The sequence below is a fragment of the Macaca nemestrina genome, chromosome 8 (assembly GCF_043159975.1).
Source record: "Macaca nemestrina isolate mMacNem1 chromosome 8, mMacNem.hap1, whole genome shotgun sequence".
Lineage (NCBI taxonomy): Eukaryota > Metazoa > Chordata > Mammalia > Primates > Cercopithecidae > Macaca > Macaca nemestrina.
The window spans coordinates 41386987-41410791 of record NC_092132.1 but is presented as its reverse complement, the minus strand read 5'-3'; the positions used below and the strand labels follow the sequence as shown (position 1 = coordinate 41410791).

Below are 23805 nucleotides of genomic sequence, written 5' to 3'. Positions count from 1 at the left end.
TTATACATTTACAGAATCACAGCATGGATATTTTTCAATCCAGAAATCGTTTTAAAATTGAATTATTTTAAAAACATTTTAAAGTAGAAGTTTAAAGTAGAAAATGAGACAAATTTAATCATAAGTTTAACAATAACATAAAAGGAAGATTTATAACATTTGTGGATTTTTCATAGTTCTATATACATGAATTAAAACTGCCTGGAAAGTAAAAAGATGATTGATTTTAATACTTAGATGTGATTTTCCTATAATTATTGCTGACATAATTCTGTAATCTGCCACAACCAAATTCTATCAGAATGGTAGGACTGTGTATGTTTTGCAGTAATTGATTATCAAATATGTCTACATATATTGATTTAGAATATTAGCATTTTAAAATGATTTTATCAAAAAAGTAACATCCCGTTCTATATCATAAAATTTGGCTCAAGCGATTCTCCTGCCTCAGCCTCCTGAGTAGCTGGGATTACAGGCGCCTGCCACCACACCCGGCTAAGTTTTGTGTTTCTAGTAAAGACGGGTTTCACCATGTTGGCCGGGCTGATCTCAGACTCCTGACCTCAAGTGATCCTCCCACCTCGGGCTCCCAAAGTGCTGGGATTACAGGTGTGAGCCACCGCTCCCGGCTTCGGATTTCTCATAACGTCTTTATTTTGCAAAGGCAGTTTCACATGTAAAGTTTTCTAGTGACAATGATTGTTGAAACCTCAGTTATAAATTTGTTTTTATATGCACACTTATAAATTTGTGTTTTTATCATTATATGAAATCCTCTCCACTGTAAAACATTGCTATTGCTATATAAATCAATCCAACATATGATATAGTTGAACCTAGAAATTAATGAATAAATTTGTAAGATGAGAACTCTGCACATATTTCACATATGCTAACTTGGTTTTTACTTGGCTTAATGTTTTGATTATACCTATAATTAAGGTTTAGTTATTCAATTTGTCCTTTGCTATCTTCTTCTGAGAGATTGGCTTTTTATTTACAGTTTATTTTATTTATCACAATAAAGTTCCTAAGTAAGTTTAAGGGAGGACTTTTTTTTTAATTGGTTAAAGCATATTGTGGATATGTTAAAGTATATTGTTGTAGCAGGTGCAGTCAGAAGGATAATTGGGGCTAGAGGGGTGACTCATATATGAACTTATAGATCATAGTTGGGATTTTGGTTTTTATCACATAAAATGGGAAGGTTTGGATTAAAGTGACACAATACCCCTTTTTTTTTTAGTAAGATGACTTCAATTGCTACGTTGAGAATGCCCTCAAGAATTAAGATTGTTAACAGGGAACATTGTTAGGTTTTGCACTAACCCCGGAAACAGATGATACTGGCTTAGACCAGTGTGGTAGCAGTATAAGTTGTTGGATTCTGAATAGATATTGAAGATAGAGCCAACAACATTTCCCAACAAGGTAAAAGAGAAAGAAAGATTCCATAATGACATCCAAGTTTTTAGCCTAAGTAGAAAAACAGTGGAGTTTCTATTAACTAATACAGGGAAATACTTGAGAATAATAGATTGAGTGAGAATATCAGGTGCTCAGTTTTGGATATGATAAGTTAGAGATGCTGTTAGACATCCAAGTGAAGATGCCAAATTAAATATGGTCTACATTTCATATTAGAGGTGTAGACTGTAGCTATAAATCTGGGACTCATCCATATAAAGAGGTATTTACACTGTAAGACTGGTTATCAAGAGGACAAGTAGACACATGTAGGTAGATAAAGAAGAGGTCCAGGAAGTATAAACTGGACCACTTTGATACTTTGAAGTTGAGAAGATGAAGCAGCCAGAAATGGAGAAATTGGGAGAAGAGTAACAAGTTAAGAAATTACTTGAAGGAGAGAATTATCAAGAATGTGAAACAATCAGCACACTTAGCAAGTAGGAAGTCACCATGTTGACTTTTATTAAGAGCAGTTTTGGTAGAGTGATAAGGGCTAAAGGACTGATTAGAGTAGATTCAAGGGAAGAGAGGAATGGAGACAGCAAGTGCAGACACCTTTGAAAGGCTGTAAAGGGAAGAAAAGAAAAATATCTAGAGCTGTGAGGAGAGGTCGAAGAAACAGAATACATGAAGGATATGTGGGAAACTTCTTGTTCCCTTGGCTTCTTCTGAATCCAGGTCTGCCACTTTGCTGTTTAATGCCATGTGGCCTCGAACCGTGTGCCTATAGTTCACCAAGATATCTATCAGTGTTCTGTGACATAGCTCCTTGATTTAGAATCAAATACTTTTAGATTTGGAAGGAACATTATACATCTTTTGATAAAACTATTTTCCCTTATAGATAAAGGAGGAGAATTCTGGAGGATAACTACCTTTCTTCAATCCACATAGCAGCAGATCTCTAGTCTAGACTGTTAATCTCATGTGTTGATATACCATGCCTCTTCATAGCGTTCTATGACACTGTTCTAGATTGTGTTCTCTTTGCATGGACTTCAACCGGTTTTTTGTTTGTTTGTTTTTTGTTTTTTGCTGTTGTTGTAATTGTTGCTTTTAGACGTTAGCTAAAGATGTAGTTCAACCAATATCTTCTATTTTAAATGTATTATACTAGATAGCCATTAAGGATGCAAAGATAAACAAGACATATTTCTTGCCTTTAGGGAGCTCCCAAGGGGAAAAAATAATATAATGATAAGAAATAAAACATAGCTGGTAAAATTACTCTATAATGTGTAACTTACATTAAGTGTCTTAAGATCATGGTACATATTCAGGGTCAATTTTATAAGGAGAAGGTAAGTTTTGAGAGGTTCTGGGTAGGTTTTCAGTCCCAAATATTTCTGCCATTACCTGTCATGGTATTTCATATTCCGCTATTACCTAATGGCTTATTTTCGTAATACAAAGCTTTTAGCCTTTCTAGAACACTGAAATATAAATATTCCTGAGGGCACAATCCCAAGCTATTATCACATATACATCTTCATAGAAAACAAGTGGGTGGAGGAAATCAAGTGTAGGAAAAGGTGTGGCAGACTGCTAGTTGTCTTGGAAGGGTTATAATGGCAAAATCTGTCCATTCTAAATTATATTATTTGCTGTGTAGATATGCTATAAATTTACTTTTTAAAATAATTTGGTATATTAAAATTGCTTAGAACAAATAGTTGTCACATAATAGGCCAGGTGCAGTGGCTCACAGATGTAATCCCAAAGCTTTAGGAGGCCGAGGCAGGAGGATTGCTTGAGGAAAGGAGTTTGAGACCAGCCTGGACAACCTAATAAGACCCTGCCTCTATCAAAAAAAATTTTTTTTTTATTACCCAAGCGTAGTGGTGTACACCTCTAGTCCCAGCTACTTGGGAGCTTGAGGCAGGAAGATCGCTGAACCCAGGAGTTTGAGGCTCCAGTGAGCTGTGATTGCACCACCACACTCCAGCCGGGGTGACAAAGGGTGACTCTGTCTCTAAAGCAAATATACAAACAAATAAGTTTGAAGTTGGGAAGATGCAGCGGAACAATACTTGTCGCATAATAATTACTATAAAAATGTTAGTTATTATTACTATAATTTCTTAGTAATGTCTTGCTATGATTTTGTATTTTCAGCAAAAAATCTGAAAATTTTAGTTTTATATTTAAAGTCAAATTAAGTCTGATTATGATCACCCTGAAGCAGTTGTTAAACATAAACATAAACAAATGTGTATATATATATACACACACACACATATACATACATATATACACACACACAGTAATGTACCACATAATGCTGTTTTGGTCAATAACAGACTCCATATACAACAATAGTCTCATAAATTATCATACTATATTTTTCCTGTACCTTTTCTATATTTAGATATGCTTAAATACATATATACTTATCATTGTGTTGTAATTGCCTGCAATATTTAGTATAGTAACATGCTGTACAGGTTTGTAGCCTAGGAGCAACAAGCTATATCAAATAGCCTAGGTATATAGTAGGCTACCCCATCTAGGTTTGTGTGAGTATACTTTGTGATCTTTGCACAATGACGAAATCACCTAACAATTCATTTCTCAGAACATATCCCTGTCATTAAGCAATGTATGACTGTATATAGTTTCATAGATTTTTGGGAATTAGTAATCATGATGCTATTCTTAATCAAATGACTTGCATAAGAAACAATACCAGGGTGGAAATAAATAGGATTGGATTGCAGTATAAGTTATCTCATAATGTGCTAATACATTTCTCATATTTCAATGCTTGTGTAAAAATCAATATACAAATTTTAGGATACTTTTCTCTAGGCCAGAGAACTGTTTAATCCATTAGGATTTAACAAAAAGTAAGAATTTTTGGAAATGTGACTGATAAAGTCTAAAGTATCAAATAGTTTTCTTTCCAATTTATTCTTTATGTTTTATTATTGTTGGTTAATTTTGTTTGGTTTTGGAAAGTTAACATCTACAAACTTCCTAATTGACTGTTAGTGATTAATTCTTTGCCAGGATTATATAGACTAAACCCTACCATATCACCTATTAAAAATACACAATGAGATTGAAAAAAAATATATTTTGTTCCTTTAATGTGTACAATGTCTACATTGTTTCAAATACAGATAACCTTATAAATAAGAAAGAAAGAAAAGGAAGGAGGGAGGGGAGGGGGGAAAATAAAAACAAGCAAACGTATTTAAAAAGTTTACAAAGGAACCAAAAGTGATAGTTATTTTGACAGTCTTTGTAATTAATGATTGCTTCTGCAGGCATTCTAGGTATTGAATACCATTTAGGGTGATAGGATACAACAGTGATAGAGGATCTTGGCTTTGTTTTGTTGCCTCTCTCTATTCTCATGAATGCTACTAGGGCAGGGAGAATGTTAGCACCCATATCTTAATTTCCAAATTTGACTAGTATCTACCTAGGAGTGGATTTTATAGTGGAATTGGTGGATATTTCCTAACTATATCATTCCTTCCCAACTTAGATAAATGAACATGTGTCCAAAATTAATATGAGAGGGATTCAGGGATACTTTAAAATACCAAGGGATTTATCATATGTTTTTGAGCAGGATGGACATTCAATCACATCTGTATTAAGAAAAGTAACTTGGTGACAGCAAGCAAGATGGACTTGAAAGAGAAGAAACTGAGGGCATAGGACCATTTAGGGCAATTCAGTCATCCAATATTTGATAGCCTGAACTAAAGCAGAGGTTGGAATAAAGTGGAAGGAACGCCCTTAAGATTTCCTCTCCCCATTCATAATCCATAAGCTTAAGTGTACCTGTTGTTTAAGTGAAGTACTTGTAAATGAATATTTCTAATTTCTTTTCCTAACCTTTCCTTTCATTCTGGGAGACCGTTCCCCTTAAATTTACTTTTGTTTCCCTTTTCTCATCTTATTTCTTCTATGCTTCCAAAGTCCCAACTGACTAATCAAATTTAGGAAAGAACTCCCTTTCACCTCATACCTTCCTGCAAACTTAGTTATTCTTCAAGGCTATATCATCGTTGACTTCCTAAATGCTATCCTTAAATCATCTTCTCTTTGTTGTTGAAAGGAAGGTGATATGATACAAGACAAAGAGCTTAGTTCTTGAAACTTTGCCTCAGGGCCTGCTTTACAGTGTACTAACTGTGTGACTCTAGACCTTTGCCCCAAGTTAGTTCATCTGAGTAAAGGAAATTGTAACGTATTTCTTCCATTCCCAGTATGCTACTTTGAAAATCAAGTGATGTAATGAGTATGAAATTGTAAGCTAAGATAATTTTTCAGTGCTTATCCTTATCAGTCAGCTCTATTTTCTCACCTGTATAAACCACCTAATAGAAGGTCCCATCTGTGTTTTGTAGGGTCAAACGTGATGCCATCTATGAAAGCACATTGGAACATATAATATTATATAAATCTTACTAATAAATGAATTTATGCTATTTTATTTTATTTAGAGAAAGGGTCTCACGGTCACTCAGGCTGTAGTGCAGTGGTGCAATAATAGCTCACTGCAGCCTTGATCTCCTGGGCTCAAGTGATTCTCCCACCTCAGCCTTCCAAGTAGCTGAACTACAGGCACATGCCACTATGCCTGGCTAATTTTTTAAAGTTTTTTTAGAGATAGAATCTCTAAAAAAAAAAAGATCTAAAAAAAGAGAACCTATGTTGTCCAGGCTGGTCTCAAACTGTATGCTTTTTAAATTATAGTGTTCAGATAGAATTGGCTACATAGTGTGATAAAGACTAGCTGGAATATAATTACTTTGCAGACATATGGGTTTCTTAAATATTACTTACTAAAAAGTCACCTCATAGTTAAGTCTCCATGAATATAATCATTCTTCAAATTACCTAATATTTATTAAATTAACTTTAATCTATAAAGATGGGATACATACAATGATCATTTAAGAATTTCAAATCTTAAAGCTTGTTCCTCTGTATTTTATTGAATTTTAAAAACAAATTAATTTACAACTTTTAATTACATGCCATTTTATTAATTCTGTTCTTTTTATGACTAATTCTGTTTGGGATATACTGAAAGTAAATTTTAGTGCTTTGGAATTTGAAATTTATTGAGCAGAATTTTAATGTCACATTTCTATATTTAAAATGTTAACTGCATATTACATAGTTTATGTGAGAATTTAGGAAAAATATCCCCCCAAATCCCATAGATCCCTGAAGTGTATTTAGATTCTTGTTATGCACATTGTCTAATGTTTCTGATAAGCTCTGATTATTATTTTTGATTTATACTAGAAGTTACATGGGAAGATCAGCAGAGAAAGGTGAATGGTACAATAAGTGATGACAAACCATTGCCGAAAAAGAAACATCAATCTGAGCCAGGTTTGTCAGGCTTTGGAAACCATATGAAAGCATGAGACTACAAGCATTGCATTTCATGCTTTCTAAAATGCGTGTGTGCTTGTTGTATCTCATTTTTCTCATTTTGGTGTGAACTTGATAGTGTGTAGATTCCATTTAGATTAGAGTGGCAAATACTTTATTTCAAGATTTGTTTAGAAAACTAATTACACATACTTTGGGAAAAATATAATTATTTTATTCTGATGAAGATTAGTCCTTTAGGGAAAAAATGACTAATTTAAACACAGATGGTCATCCACTTTACATATTTGATTACGTTGACTAAAACTGAAGTACTTCAATGCAGAGGTACTTGCTTCCCTAAAAAGTACAATAAAAGCTTAATATACTATCTAAAGTTTGTCTTTTTAGGATATTTCTATTATTTAACTGCAAATGCTATTGAGATATTTACACCATATATTGGTAATTATTTATTTACAATCTCGGGAGATAAAATATGTTGCCAACCACAAGGAAGAGGGTTAGCATAGTATGTGAATTCAATAAGGAGTCTCTTCAAACTGTTAATTCTACCAGTGAATTGAAACAAAGTGTTTTTGTTTTCTTCTCCCTTTCTTCTCTTTTTATGGAGAGATATGATTAACCCATTTATGCTGGAGGTTGCACATTTTTTGTGTGTGAAAAATCAGACCTTGACAATGAACTTAAGCAGTAGGATATAAATAATTCCCACAAGCTTAGCATTCCAATTATGAAACACTAGGCATAAATGGGTTAAGTAGAAGACAAAACTTGAACCAAGAATAAAATTTAAAAAGGCAAAGTGCAGAGATAATTGATTAACTAAAAATCCAGTACTACTTTTAATTAGTAATTGGATGAGAATACATTGATTCATTGAAAATTTAAAAATTCAAATGGAGTTTTACTAATGATATTATAATTTAAAATGTTGTGTCTGTAGTAATAAAGTATTTTTATGTACTGACTCATTTCATGTTAAAGCTCTAAGATTCATATTTTAAAAGATGTCAATATAAAAATTAAACTAGTGTTTAACAAGTATTTGTTGCCATCCTGCTGTATTCCAAGCATTTTAGTTGGCACTGACTTATTAGTGTAGACAAGACAGATATAGCAATTACCTGTCTTGCTTATTATGTTTGCATATTATGCATATTATGTCTGCAAAAATACATAATTTTAAAATAATTATACTCATGATTAAGCTATTACAATTGTAATAAGTGCTTTAAGGAGGATAGGATGCTTTGAGAAAATGTATCATGTAACATAAGTCTGAAGAGCAAAGAAAGATGGCATAGTGAAAACTTAATCTGTGAATTTTTTTTAGTAAAACAGTACATACTGAAAATGTAATAAAATAAACCGGAATTCACATTGGGAATTTAAATTTATTCATAAAGTTGTAAGAAAATATATATCTTTTCAAATCTTCGGTTAATATTAGTTTATTGGGAAAACAGTGATTAGCTTAATATATTTAAGGATATTTTTAAGTAAACAAGATAAATATAAAATCAATGTTTTGTTATGATTTATATATCAAAAATTATTACTGTAAACCTCTCCCCTCGCTACATTGTATGATACATGTTATCCTTGATCATAAACTATTATTTGTTGTCCACTTTGTCATCATGTCCAATACATGAATATGTTTGTGGCCATATATATCTATGTAAATAAGTTACATTGTATATTAAAACACAAAACAATGCAATGTTTAACTAAAAAATATTTTGACATCTCAGAAACACAACATTTTAAAGATCTACTTTAAATATTTTATTTAGTTGAATTTAACTATAGTGCCTTAATGTCATAGTTTAAAATGATTATAGTTTTTTTTTGTTTTGGCGATTATGTATTTTCCTGTATCCTAGAAAATTGGTCCTGGAAATTGAAACCCTAAATGTCGTGAGTAAGTATGCAATATTCTAAGGCAGTAAAAACAATGTTAAATTTTAGTGCTTCATAAATATTCTTATCTGTTTGTTTCTAAAAGGAAATTAGGATATTTAAAGAATATGTTTAATTATGAAAACTTTGGAGTAATAAAATGGGAAGAAAGTAGTAGGATACAGATATAGCAGATTATATTGCAACAACATGTTTATATGAGCCTATGCTTTACAGAAGACATGTTTGGAGTTATTTCTTTTATGTTTAAGTGCATTTATATTAATAATCTATTGATTATAAACAGTGCTTAATATCTAATTTTTATGTGCTGAAATCTAAGAAACCCACTTCAATAAATTGCCAAAGATTCCTTGTCAAAGGGTTGGTTAATTTGGCAAACTTGTGGGATCAGAAAAACTGTATGGGATTGAGCCCAAACTTGAGATGGAAAGTTGGCTGTGCATCAATAGCATATATTGTTTTCTTTTTCAATTGATGTTTTATGAAAATCTATGCCAGAACAATTTATAATGCCTGGGAATTTGCCATTTCTGGGATGTTTACTAGCAGTAAAAATAACACTTGAATTTTTTATTTTAAATGTGAGACTATAGAACCAAAGAGCTAAATGGCATGACATGGACTAGTAAATGAGTTAACAAGTATTTAGATGAATTTTGAGTACTATGACTAATATCTGCTTTTTTTAAAGAATAATCTTAGTATTTCTTAACTGGGATGTCTTGAGAGGATTATCAGCAAAAGAAGTGATTTGCTTGCAGTATCTTTTTTTTTTTTTTTTTTTTAAACAGAGTTTCACTCTTGTTGCCAAGCTGGAGTGCAGTGGTGCAATCTTGGCTCACTGCAACCTCCACCTCCTGGTTCAAGCGATTCTCCTGCCTCAGCCTACCAAGTAGCTGGGGTTACAGGCACCCACCACCACGCTTGGGTAATTTTTGTATTTTTAGTAGAGATGGAGTTTCACCATGTTGGCCGGGATGGTCTCAAACTCCTGACCTCAGGTGATCCGCCCGCCTCGGCCTCCCAAAGTGCTAGAATTATAGGCATGAGCTACGGCGGCCGACCCTACTTGTAATATTTTTATCTTAATTGACATCAGTATAGATAAAGATCACTGGGAAATGTAATATTTATCATATTAATATCTTTCATGTGAACATAAAATATATGAATCCTATGTATTATTTTAAACCCAAGCTTTTGTAAATAATTTTTAGAGTAAATCATTTAATGTCTTCTTCCTGTAGAATGTGGATTAGAAATTTTTAGGCCTTAAAGTTAATAAAATATTTTTAATGTAAATCAAAGATACATGAGCGTGGATAATCTGTTATCTTTTCAATAAGCAATCTGATCCCAGATAAGAATATTATGATCTTTAATAATTCAGTAATATTAAATATTGAAAAAAAAAGCTTTACGCAATTGAATTTTATAATTTTTACCTTCTGAGTTTATCTTTCCTTATAGTAATTAGAAATGTTTATAAGAGCATATTTCCACATAAAATATTTTAGGCTGATATTTTATTTACCACACAAAAAAGTAGTGGGAAAGCTACCTTAAATTAGAAGTTCTTCAGGCTTAATGAATGTTTTGGAATTGATACCATTTTGCATATTCTCCAAAATTAGTCTTAGAAACTAATCTTGCACTTACGTAGTTCAGAATTTATTTACTTGGACTTATAACTTTAAAATGATTATGAGCTTTGATTTGTCATTTTCTAAGTGTAAGTTATGCTACATCTAGGAAAATCTTGAATTGACACAGCTATTGTTATTGTAACTGAAACCATAATGTGCTCTTATCTTGTATCTTATATGGAAAATAACTTTTTTTTTGCAACTAAACCCTTTGCTGATATACTGTATGATTTTACAGTATTTTTGAAAGCTGAAAATATTCAGAGTAACAAATTGTTAATATTTTAATATTTAAACTATAATATTTTAATGTGTACATAAGCCCCTAGATTTGGCATTATTTGATTTAATTAATGTATTAACCTTTAAATTTTTTCTAACATGAACATTTCCGTACTGTGTTCTTTATGGAATTTATAATTATAGTGTAAGTAGGGGTTTTTTTGCTTAATTTTACCTTTGGAATTATGTTTTAGAAAACGTATCTTTAGGAAAAGTAAATATTCAATTAAGTGTTTTGTTAGTGAATTTTATACCGTACCATTTTTTTCTTGAGCATTTTGATATTTTGTACTTTTGTTTCTTTTTATTCTTGAATGTTTAAGATTTCCTGAAAGTAGGAAAAATTTATTTTAGTCTAAAGCAGTATTCCAAATCAGTCTTCTTATTAAGTGCTAGTTTAAGCCATCCAGTCTGGAAAAAGGAATCAGGGTTCTGTTCTTGGTCATTATCAGCAGCTTGATAATTTCTGGTAATTTCTGAATTGTTGTAAAATAAGCGTATTTTATTCTTAATGGAAAAAATGATGTAAGACAAACAAATGTTTTATATGACAAATCAGGTGGTAGAATTTGGAATTAAATACTACTAATATCTTAAGAAGTAAATAACACATTCTTTCATAGTAATCATGAAGTGAAATTTCATGATTTATGAAGTTAGTTGCTCATTTGAAATTAGTTGTTTTCTCTGCATATAGAGACAAGTTTGTAATACCAAGACTTTTTTCCAGTAACCATTCTTCTTATGATAAACAGCATGCTATAGTTTGGAAATAAAATGTATTTTATTTTATTTTATTTTATTTTTATTTTTGAGACAGGGTCTCACTCTGTCGCCCAGGCTGGAGTTCAGTGGCACAACCCCGGCTCACTGCAAGCTCCACCTCCTGGGTTCATGGCATTCTCCTGCCTCAGCCTCCCATATAGCTGGGACTACAGGCGCCCACCACCACGCCTGGCTAATTTTTTTGTATTTTTAATAGAGACAGAGTTTCACCATGTTAGCCAGGATGGTCTCGATCTCCTGACCTCGTGATCCTCCCACCTCAGTCTCCCAAAGTGCTGGGATTATAGGCGTGAGCCACAGTGCCCGGCCTGGAAATAAATTATTTTAAACTCCCTCAGTACATACTCTCTTTTTTTCTGCATTTAAAAATGTATTACATGTTGAATTTCAAAGACAAAATCAAAGAAAAACAGCACTGCCCAAAATAGGAAGGCATTTAAAAGATAAGCTTTTTAGGCCAGGCACAATGGCTGATTCCTGTAATCCCAGCACTTCAGGAGGCCAAGGCGGGCAGGAGTTTGAGACCAGACTGACCAACATGGTGAAACCCTGTCTCTACTAAAAACACAAAAATTATCTGGGTGTGGTGGCATGCACCTGTAATCCCAGCTACTCAGGAGGCTGAGGCAGGAGAATCACTTGAACCCAGGAGGCAAAGGTTGCAGTGAGCCAAGATCATGCCACTGCAGTCTACCTTGGGTGACAAAGTGAGACTCCTTCTAAAAAAAAAAAAAAGTAACCTCTTTATGTAACTATAGTGAATTTTTAAAAATAGCAAAGTATTTGAAAATAGTGCACTTAATTTAATAGATGGCCATTTAATAGGTTGAAATTATTGTAAATGTTCAGTAATTTTATGGTTGTAGACAAAATTATTGGAAATAATTAGTTTAGAAATGATTACTTCACATCATTTGGATTGAGAAATTTTTCAAAAAGATTCTGTCACTGTGGAGATGTTCTAGTTTGTCATCTGTAAACTTGGTAAGCATTTAGTTTTAATAGGAGATTTCTATTCTGATCTTTGTATCACTGAGGCCCTCTTACTAGGTTCTTACTTAGGCTTCTTTTTTGAAAGGTACTTCTCCTTCCCCCAAAGGAAACATTCTAAGACTCAATGAGCCCCCACACTATGGTTAGCTTCTAATTATATTCAAATTCTAATATACACTTAGAATCTTCATGCTTCTGTTTCATTGTGTCAGGAACCTTGTTAACATAGTGCTTGTTTCTATGAGACATAGACATATTTTATTCAACTGCAATTAAATCTGGTAACAGTACGAAGTGTATGCCTGTTGTAAATGGTGGTAAGTGAGAACATTAGCCAATCAACAGAATCTCAGATAGATATCAAATACCCTTGGTGCAAACTGCATTTGTGGATAAAGAGGCCCTATGTGTTTGTCTTTTTTTAATTGATTACAGATGATCATTTCTATTTGAACGTGAGATATGTGTTCAGTAGAAACATAACAATAGTTAAAACATTATTACATTGGCAAGGGAAGAATTCTTAGTTTGCACAAAATTTTCATAAAAGCTCACATCATATTCTCATGAACTTGCTATATTACCAAATATGCTTGTGAAAATGATTTTATACATGCATTAATATCTATATATGCAGATATGTAGATATACAATCATGTGCCAAATCATGATGGTTCAGTCAAGGATGGATGTCTATATGACAGTGGTCACATAAGATTATAATACTGTATTTTTACTGTATCTTTTCTGTGTTTGGATATACAAAATACAATTGTGTCACAGTTGCCTATAGTATTGAATAGAATAACATGCTGTACAGGTTTGTAGCCTAGGCACAACAGGACTATATCATAGCCTGGGTGAGTAGTAGGCTATACCATGTAGGTTTGTATAAGCACACTATATGATACACAATAATGAAATCACACCCATCTTGCTTTTTATATTAAATAGTTTGCAACTTGATGGTATCTTAAATTTTAAAATATTTGTTGTAAAATAATTTACCATAAGTGATGACATGGTGCTTATGAGTTTATTCAGTATAATTTATGTGTCTTTTATTTCATCATAATTTATGAAAATATTTTATTTTGTATGATGGAATGAACAAAAAACACTGTACTTGTTTTTGTTTTTACAAAGAAATTCTTTATATTTTCTGTCTAAAACAAAGATCCAGCCATAATTGTAATAGTACCTGGGCACCTAAAAGAGGGAATACAGTTACTATCCTTAATCAGTCTTAACTGGTTATTGATTAGATGAAAAGTTGAGTTTATTAGTTATAAAAGAGTCTGGTAACTGGTTATTGGATAAATGAAAAAAAAGAGTTCTCATTAGAACCCTTCATTAACTGCACTAAACAGTAGAATATTTGACTGTGGCATGGTAATGAGAAATATGGGAGAAGTAGAGGGGATGCTCTTAGCTTCTTTCAAGGTTCACCGAAGTCTGCTAGTCATTATAATACTATATGCAAAGTAAGTACTTGTCGCATATTATCATTTGCCTAAGACATGGCTGCTTAAGTAAGGTAGTTGACTATATGTTTCTCTTTTAAAATGAGGCTGTTTAAATGCAGTAGTACATAATAAAACTATAACCACAGGAAATCCAAAAAACCAAAAATATTTTAAATGTATATGATACAACTATATTTATATATTGAGATTTTATGTATTACATTAATTTTTATTTGCTAAAGTTATATTTTTATGTAAGCTTAGTTATGGACTCATTAATGGATCATATTCAGATAAACTATGGCAAATGACTTAATTGATACTTTGTTAGTAGTGAAATCATTTTCAAAATATTTCATTTTCATCCCCTTATTAGTCATATAAATTTTGTACTTCCTGAAAAAAAGTTTTTTATTGACTCTAAGATAAGTTTTGCCATATTCCTTACAAGAATGAAAGCATTGGTGAATTACTTGACAGTTGCAGAATGTGCCACTTTGAAAAAAATGTTTCTAATTAAATACTGTATAATAAAATGTCCAGTTCAGGCGTCACCATGATAGTATTATTTTTTCTTCTTTGACTTTGTATTTTACATGTTTTCATTGGGTCATATAGTATCTAGTACAAAGAAAATTGACCTGGTAATCAGGAGACCCCTGTTCTATTTCTGGCTCTGCAACTGAACTTGTTTTTTATCATTGGGTAAGTCACTGGAACTATGTGTGCCTCTGTTACTCACTAAAATTAATTAATGAGTGAATTGAGAATAATTTTTCATATTTGGATCCACGTAATATGAAAACTATTGGATTGATAACACATAAAGTAATCCAAAATATAGGAAAATACTAGGTGAAGAAAGAAGCTTCATTTATTTGTGTAGTTTTTAATACTTCCTGCAAACAATAAAACCTTTTCTTACAGATGGAATATATGGAAACCATTATTTCATCCACTTCATACCAATTTCATTTTAACATTTGAGGAAACTCTTTTAGTAGTGTGGAAAATGTATATCTAGGGAAATTTTGTGTTTAAAAACACAATGCAACATATGAAAGTCGGCATTAGCCCAGGTTATTAATAAACTGTGATTTTCCTACCTTCTTATTCTTTGAGAAGCAGGTGGATTGATGATGGAAACAAAAACATAGCATGTATCATTTTAATGTGTATTAGTAAATTTCAGAAGAATATGAAGATTTTTTTTTCTAGTGGTTAATCCTGTTAGCAGTATGGTTTGTAATTTGTGATGAGATTTAATGTCTTATTTTCAACAGGTGAAAAAATGTGTTCATATAATAATGAAAATGATATTAAATTTCAAAATGTCATTTCTTTTCCAGTTTTCTATAATTCATACTAAGATTTCTGGGTTTTTTCTAACAAAAATTTGTCTACATTGGTCATCTTAGCTAGTACTAATGGACTTAGTCTAATGGAAAGTTTTTATTTTATCACTATTCATATAAAGAGACAAATTTGTTATAGGAAATCATTCTCTAAAGAGCTATAATTTTAATATGTTGATATTGCAAGTATATTTTGATGCAATATGCTTTGCTGTATACATCACTCAAAAAGAATGATGCAACTATTGCAGAACTTAAATGTGGTGTTTGATTTTAGAATTTGTAGTAGCTGATTCAGCGCTAAGTGTGTAAATTAAAATAGAAAATTTTGGTTTTGTGGCATATTGTTCATCTGTGTCAATCATACTCACTAATATCTTTGGAAGAAATTTTTTCTTAGAATGCTGATTTTAACAGACATTTTTCTGTTTTGAAGTCACTGTGTAAAATGTTATTTGAACTTCTTCACTAGCACTGTGGGAAAAAGTATTTCCAAAACATGTGTCATATCTGTTATAGTTGATGGATTTGGATGGATACATTTTGGCATAAATTTTAATAATCTATAAAGTGGCATTTGTAAGAATCTGTTGAATGAATAGGATTAAAAGGGAATATGATCAAAGAAAATTTGTCTACATTGAAGTTAAGTTTGGATTTTTAATGCTGAAATGAAGCCATATATTTCAGCTACTCTTCTAATAAAGACTTGTACTATAATTATTACTTCATTAAATTTTTATGATATTTTGCTGTATTGAAATAATTCAATTAAATATTAGCCTGATGACCATTCTTTGTTTTTGTGTGCACACTGGTTTACTGGGGAAGCATAAAAGGAATAGAAATCTGTTGAAACTATTTTTATTGCTCTTTTTGGTGATGATTCAATTAAATCTTTTCTTCAGACAATTAAAAGTTCGAAAGCATTGTAACAGACTTTAAATTAACTCAGTAATGTCTTGAACAATGTGGTCATACAACTAACACTGTTTTTACTAATGGTATCTTTCTTCAGCATTGGTGTTCAGGATTTGCTGTACGTAAATAATTGTAAACTTTTGGATCCTCTTTATTTCTACACTAACTTTATTTTTCTAAATCTGCTAACCTATAGTAGCAAAATCAACTTGCCATTAGTTCTTATGTATTTTTTTGTGGAATGCATTTGATTATATCTTCCCTAAAACTGTACACAGGATTCTTTCTCAAAATGATTTGAGGCCCTTTCCATCAGTGTCACTTTTTACCTTTTGAGTACATCCACTCACTCCCATCTCCTTTGTCTATGTCTGTCCATTACACGATGTGATCACAGAAGAACTGGACTCTACAAGGAGAAGATATGCAGGTCTGTCTCTTCTGCTTTTTTTGTTATTATTTTATTTATCTAACTTGTCCTAGAAATGTTTAATCATTTTTTATTCATTTCATAATTTTTCATTCCTTTGTAATATAACAAAATATTAAATCTTATGAGTATTTTAATTTAGGCATTTGTATATTCAACTATCAACAGCAACTGCTCCAATTAGATGGATAAAAGTAAAATAATTAATTTTTTAATATGTATATATGTAATTTTTCCATAAACTGAATAACTAAAGGCAAATGGAATGTGTGTGTATGTGTATGCTTAGGTACACACACACACACAGAGAAATTTATGTTTGGTTTCAAGCATTTTAGACTTAAAAGTAGTTTTTGGTTTTTTAAAATAATTTCAAAAGTATTTGATTTCTAACATGAGTTCATCAGTGTTCTACACTGTGGAGAATACCAAAGACCTAATACCCTAAAAAAGCTATCAATATCACTGAAGAGTTAAAAGATGTGGATAACATGGTCTGTTTATGTGTCAGTGCAGCTTATTCTGACAATATATTCTACAGAGATATAAACTGAAATAAAGCGTATTTCAACTAGACAGTCAGAAAAAGTGTCTTAGAAGAGGTAACACTTGAGCTGAAACTTGAGCATTCATTAAACACATTTGGTACTGTTCTAAGTGCTGGAAGTAACAGGAGACACACAATAGCTCCCTATCCTTGCAGGTGTTTCTTAGTGTGAGTGTATGTATGTGTGTGTGTGTATATATATCCTTGCAGGTGTTTCCTAGTGTGAGTGTATGTATGTGTATGTGTGTATATATATTGTGTATGTACATATATATATATACACACACATATATATAAAATATAATGGAATCAGAAAAGATGGTATGATTCCTTTCCCCTGGGAAGGATAGATATTAGTTCAAGAAAGACTTCGTAGAAGAATTTGGTTGAATATTAAAAGCTAGAACACTGTTAGCCTCTTGTGTAGAGAGCATTTCAGGCAGAGGTAACAGTATGGCCAATAGCTTCACACAAGTTTAGGCAAAAGTAGGCAAAGACCGGATTTATAAAGATTGTGTAAGTTACTGAAACATATAAAGCAACAGAATAGGTAGATATTTGTTTCTAAAAGATTACTTTGGCAGTTATGTAAAAGATGGACTGCAGCAATATAAGCAGAAAGGTCATATATGGAGATAGTGTAATGAATCAGTTAAGAAATGATAATGGTCTGAATTAAGGTATCAGTAGAGGCAATCAATACATGAGAAGTTATATAAAGGTGTAGAACCTACAAGTCCTCGTCACTGATCAGACTGGATATTATTGATGCAGGAAGAAGAGGAATAGAATGATTTCAGGTGACTGAAATGTTTGATGGTACATTTTATTAGGATAGGGAATATATGTTGTACAAGTTTCAGGGGAAAGACAGAATTCACTTTTAGAAATATTCACGTATAAATATCTTGTACAGATGATTGGTTGTCTGGAATTCAGGAGAGAAGTCTGTGTTAGAGACATAGACTAGGGTAGCATATCAGCATTCAAGTGATGCCATTGGAATTAATGGAATTGTCAGTAGTATGTGAAGAGTAAGAGAGACAAGAATCAAAATTTGGGGATCACCAGCACTTATTTACATTTAAGGAATGGATGAAAGAACAAAAGCCAGAAAACTATGTTGAACATGATTAAAGACAGTAGGATATTCATGAAAGAAGAGAATTTAAAAAAAATCTATGATAGAAGTGAATCTTAAGAAAGGGGTATAAGCAGCGGAGACAAATTCTAGAGAAGACAAATATGTTGTTAAATGGTAGAACTAGTCAATAATGATCTTTGCCTTATTGATTCAGTAAAGTTGTGGGTAGAAACCAAATAGAAGGTAAAGGAGATGGAAAAGAAAAAAATGAAGGTAGTTAATATAAAATAGGCTTCTTGATGGCTTGGGGAAATTTTAAAGTTAAGAATACCATGGGAAATGAGACAGGGAGCTCACCAAGGATATCCTGAAGAATGGTTATAGTTTAGCTGAGTGGAGACCCTAAATTTGTGATGGCATTAGTTCTCTAAGATTGTGTAATGATTGGCTCATTAGTACACTTTGGATGTAGTAATTAATCATTTGGATCACAGCTGGAACTTTGTGGGCAGTTATATAGAAAGTAGAGGAGAATAGGGATATTTAGGGTGGCTGGCAAGGGAAGTAGTTGAAGTGATGTTCAAATGGATTGGGAAGGATGTTGTGTTAAATCATGTTTTCATGTAAAATCATGCAGAATTTTTGATGAATTGGGAGAGAAGGTCTCAATGAAAGAAATGAAATTTGTGGTGATATCTAAGGCAATAGAAGCAAACTAAGCAGGTTATTATGAGAGACAATTTAATTATCTTTAGAATTTTCAGATGTTGGACAATTCCAAATAATGTGAAGATAAAATGTTTGTTTTGAGGAGTGAGTTTCCAAGATGGAGCATGGATTACAGTTTGGGAATGCAAATAAAGCAACAAATTTTGATGCTAGCATTTTTATACAGACATTGAAATTATTGATGGCCTCAGCTTGATAGATATGTGAAGGAAATTGCCTGGAATATAGATGTTAGCAACAAGGAAGAATAATGGTATGAACATAAAAGGCATAGACTTCACATAGATTAGAAAAGTAAACATGTGGAAGCAGCAATTCATACCAAGAAGAATGTTGATGCCATTTCCGAGCTTCTATGGTATATATGTAAGTTAAAGGATTTTGAGCAGCTTCCCCTCAGAATGTTTCTGAGGGAGATAGTATTCTTGAAGGGTCAACATTCCATTCATGATACGAAGGGAAATGAACGTTCTCTGATGAAGTTGAGGGATATATTGTATTTAAGTAAAAGGAACAGGGTTTTAGACCACAGTAGAAAAGATTAGGAGTTCTCTAAGCAATGCAGAAAGAATTAGAGAAAGAAGCTCAGGATAGTGGGGTTTTGACGTACCAACTGGAAAATGTTAAGAATGAGTGCTGGTTGGAAGGAATGAACCATGTAATTTAGTAGTAGCAAAACAAGGAGAATAATAAGGAATTTAAGCTTAGAGAGGGAAGAAAATTCAGAGGTACAACTTAAAGGTTGAGCAAAGGAATCTTTATGATATGCATAAAGGCAGAGGAAAAGGACTTGGTTGAGAGAATTGGAAGACTCCAAAGAGGAGAAGATTAATAATGGAAGCAACTTTTCTTACAAAAAAAAAATGGTATCTAGGATGTGTGTTGAATGTTTAAATTTATGGAGGCAAAAATGTTTTATTGTCTTCAAATATTAAGTTCTAAATTAATTATCATAGTTAACTAAACATAATTTGAAGTCTTTCTTAACATACACTTTTAAAATTGTAATGGTAGCTATAGATCTATAACACCCATTTTCCTCCTAGTATGATGAAGTTGAAGCCTGAGCTTTCTGGATTTCTGTTACAGACCCCTAATACTGTAAGGGAGACATGGTCTATATAACCAGCAGTATTTGGGAGTCTACAAACTCACATAAGCCTAGAGATAAATAAAGACTAATGCATTCTCTTCCAAAGTAAGAGTAAAGTGAGAATAATACAGAGGATAGGAAAACATTCAGAGAAAAAGGAAATCATTTTAGAAGAGGAAGCAGTAAATTTTGTGACAAGCAATTCAGAATGTATTTCACCTGTTTAATAAAAGCAAACTAAAGTTAAGGCTTTTCAAAAACTGACTGTAGTATGTGGCCAATAAAAGGTAATATCTTTATTATTCTGTCACTCACATCTCTAATGAATATGCAAGTTGGTTATCATTCTTTATAAATTTTAGCCCAAAATATGATGGAGAAATGATTTCACAAGTCCAATTACTTCACTAACATATTTGGTCAAAGTATATGTTTTATGTTTTAAACCACAATTATAAGACCTTCAATTGCATTACAAGGTCCAATTACAATCACTACATCATTCTACACAATAAATGGAGGAATTGATTACACATCTGAAAGCAGCAAAAAATGTTGACTTAGCACTTGCAAATCATAATGAAGCTTCTTTTAAATGAGAAGTAGCATGCTTTATTAGGGTGTAGTACACCTTTTCTTACTCATATGAAATTTCATATCACAATTTTTTAAAATCGTTGTTAAGTCTAATACAAAATAATTTTTTAAAATACTATTTGTTAAGTTACATAAACTAATATCTTAAGTTTCAACTACAAAAATTTTTAGAATTACTTCCAGACCTGATTTAGAGCATTTGACAAGATTGGTGCTTGTATAATATACATTTTACTCATAAGGAGATCTCAGCTTAAAAAATGTTTTGTCAGCTGTGTTTCTCACCAGTCTCTTAGATTAATTATTATTATTGTGATATTTATTTTTGTTATGATATTATGATAATAATTATTAAATTATTATTATAGTTGGATCTGTGCTACCTTAAGAGTTTGAGAAATATGTTATAAATTACTATTTCAGACTGATCCATTTGTCTTCCAGATACTAATGTTAATTTGAAAAGCTTAACAATTCAAATGGAATAGATTTCAAACATTTCTTAATAAAAATACAGTTGGGAATAAGTAACATATATTTTGTGTTGTAATTATAATGTTTAGTAAAATAATCACTTCCTGTTAGGGTTAGCTAAGTGAAACTTCTAAAAATTAATACAATTACAGTACTCTTTTCTGTTTTGTTTCTCTGATTATTCTGAATGTTGCCCATTGATATGTATTATCTTAGTCCATTCAGACTGCTGTAACAAAATGTCATAAGCTAGGTGGCTTATAATGCACAAAAATTTATTTCTTACAGTTCTGGGGACTGGAAAGTCTAAGTAAGATCAAGGCGCCAACAAATTTAGTGTCTGCTAGGGCCTGCTTTGTGGTTCATTGACCGCCATCTTTTTTTCTCTTTGTCTTAATATGGTAGAAGGGGCAATGGATCTCTCTTGGCCTCTTTCATTATGGCACAAATCCCACAACACCCACATGACCTAATTACCCGCCAAAGGCTCCATCTCCTAATATGCTCACTTCAGTGGTTAGGGTTTCAACATGAATTTTGAGGAGACACAAATATTCAGACTATAGCATGTATCATTTCAAACTTGTATATCAATTCTTGTCAGATTTGAGTGGCATATATGACATATTTTGAATGCTGTGTGCTTTTATATGGCATATTGTTGCACTTATGTCCTTAAAAGTAAAGAGAAGTAACATTCATTATAGTAGTAATTTAATATATGTGCATGTACAGACACATATAAATGCACATATAAGCTGTTCTTGAAATTTTCCAAAATCTTAATTATTATCAATTGTATTTCACATTCTATCCATTTTATAGATACTCTGTGTGCACTGATTACATCTTTTATTTGATTAACTCAGTATTATTGATGAAAGTCAAAGACGGAGATACTCAAGATGGCTCAGTCATGAAAACCTTATATAACCCTAGTACCCTGAAATCTTGAAAATGCAAATCACTCAGTCTATAAGGAGGCACAAAGTGTCAATGCTATGTTCAATACTGGGATAGATAGTTTAATGTTAGTATATAGGAATATTTTATATAAGCTTAAGCTTAAATATTTTATTAAGTATTATGATACATCTAAAAAAGTCTCAAATGAAATATATATGTACATATAAAATATCACATATGACAGCTTCTATTGATAAAGTATAATACTTAAGCTCAATTTACTAAAGCTTATAAATATTCAAATAAAAGAAAATAATTAAAGCTCTTGGAACTCAAAAGAGTAAGGATACCCCAACATGGAACAAATAACTATGGAACAATTAGCTATTTAGTGATTAAGTCAGTCATTTAAAACGAGGTTTGGAATGCACCATTTTGTAGTTATTTTTAGATATAAAATTTCATCTACACTGGAAATTGAATCCTGAATTTAAGATGTTACTGCTAAATTATGAATGTATTACTCATACATTCTGAATACTATAACATTCTGTTTTACCTACGCCTATCACCCACCTTAACTCTGTGTCCTAAAAATTTCAGCTGTTAGGGAAAATATTTGTTCCTGTAAGAAATGTTGGTCTGAGAAGCAGTATAAGAGCAGATTCTGGAACTAAACTGCCTCATCAGCTCCACCACTTACTTGCTCCATGATCTTGTGAAAGTTACCCTGTGCCTCAGATTCCTCATCTGTAAAATGGGAATAATTATAGTACTACCTCAAATGGATATTGCAAAGATTAAGTTAGCCAAAAAATAATGTGCAAAACACATGAAAACTGTGTCCACTACAGAGCAAGCCCTATAAAAGAATTTTATTTTTTACAAAAATACATGAAAACTGAATTTTTATTTCAGATCATCTGCATTTTGATGTGTATGCATTGTTTCCATTATCTAGAATTAATTCTTTGTTATATGCATTACAGATATACTAGTTTGTGATTGCTAGTTTAGGAGATAACTGACAAGCAAATCTATGCATCAAGCTTATTGCACCTGTACTCTTAAGCTTTATCATTTCTGAAAAACATAGTTGGGTGGAAGGAGGAAGAGCATTGAAATCAGGTATGAATTATTATTCAGGTTCTGCCTGTCACTAGGGATATGACTTTGGGCTGGCTGCTTAACACTTCTTATTAATCTTAGTAAACTCCAGCTAGATTAAGGGGTTAATTATGTTTTAATGAAAGCATAAAATATTTATTTCTGTGAAAAAAGAAAGCCATCCTAAAAATAAAAGCAATGAAATAAATTTTAAAAGAGGAAGAATCCTGAGTGCAACGTGGCAGGTATAAATTTCAGAATATCAAAATAATCATAAATAAAAGGCACACAAGTTGGGAAGATATTTGCTGCAACTCAGATAAAATGTTAAAAGCCTTAACATCTGAATAACTTTTACAAAGTATATATTCAATAAAACTCTAATAGAAAAAATGGGCAAAGGATATATACAGACATTTCTCTAAACAAGACATGCAGTGGTAAGTAAACATATGAAAAAATTTCATTTCAATCATGACTCAATAAATACTATTTTAAATGAGATATCATGTCCACCTATTTAAAACGCCATGGTGATGCCTGTATGTGGAGAGAAAAAATTTGAAAAAAAACCATGGTAAGAGTATGATAACAGAGTAGCAGTGAAATTTAGCATAAGCTTT

The 23805-nt window shown here is 31.9% G+C and overlaps 1 protein-coding gene across 49 annotated transcripts in view; it reads left to right on the top strand.

Moving 5' to 3' along the window:
- LOC105476014 (regulating synaptic membrane exocytosis 2) overlaps positions 1–23805 on the top strand; it is a 763868-nt gene that overhangs the window by 522163 nt on the left and 217900 nt on the right. For 11 of the 49 annotated variants that reach the window (XM_024790993.2, XM_024790994.2, XM_071067457.1 and 8 more), the window contains one exon: positions 16613–16645. The exons of 34 other annotated variants lie outside the window; for them this stretch is intronic. In XM_024790993.2, coding sequence (XP_024646761.2) covers positions 16613–16645 — 33 coding nt within the window. Of the gene's footprint in view, positions 1–6744; positions 6835–16612; positions 16646–23805 lie in introns of all 49 variants that reach the window. 4 more of the 49 variants (XM_071067452.1, XM_071067449.1, XM_011731623.3 and 1 more) reach the window with 2 other exon arrangements.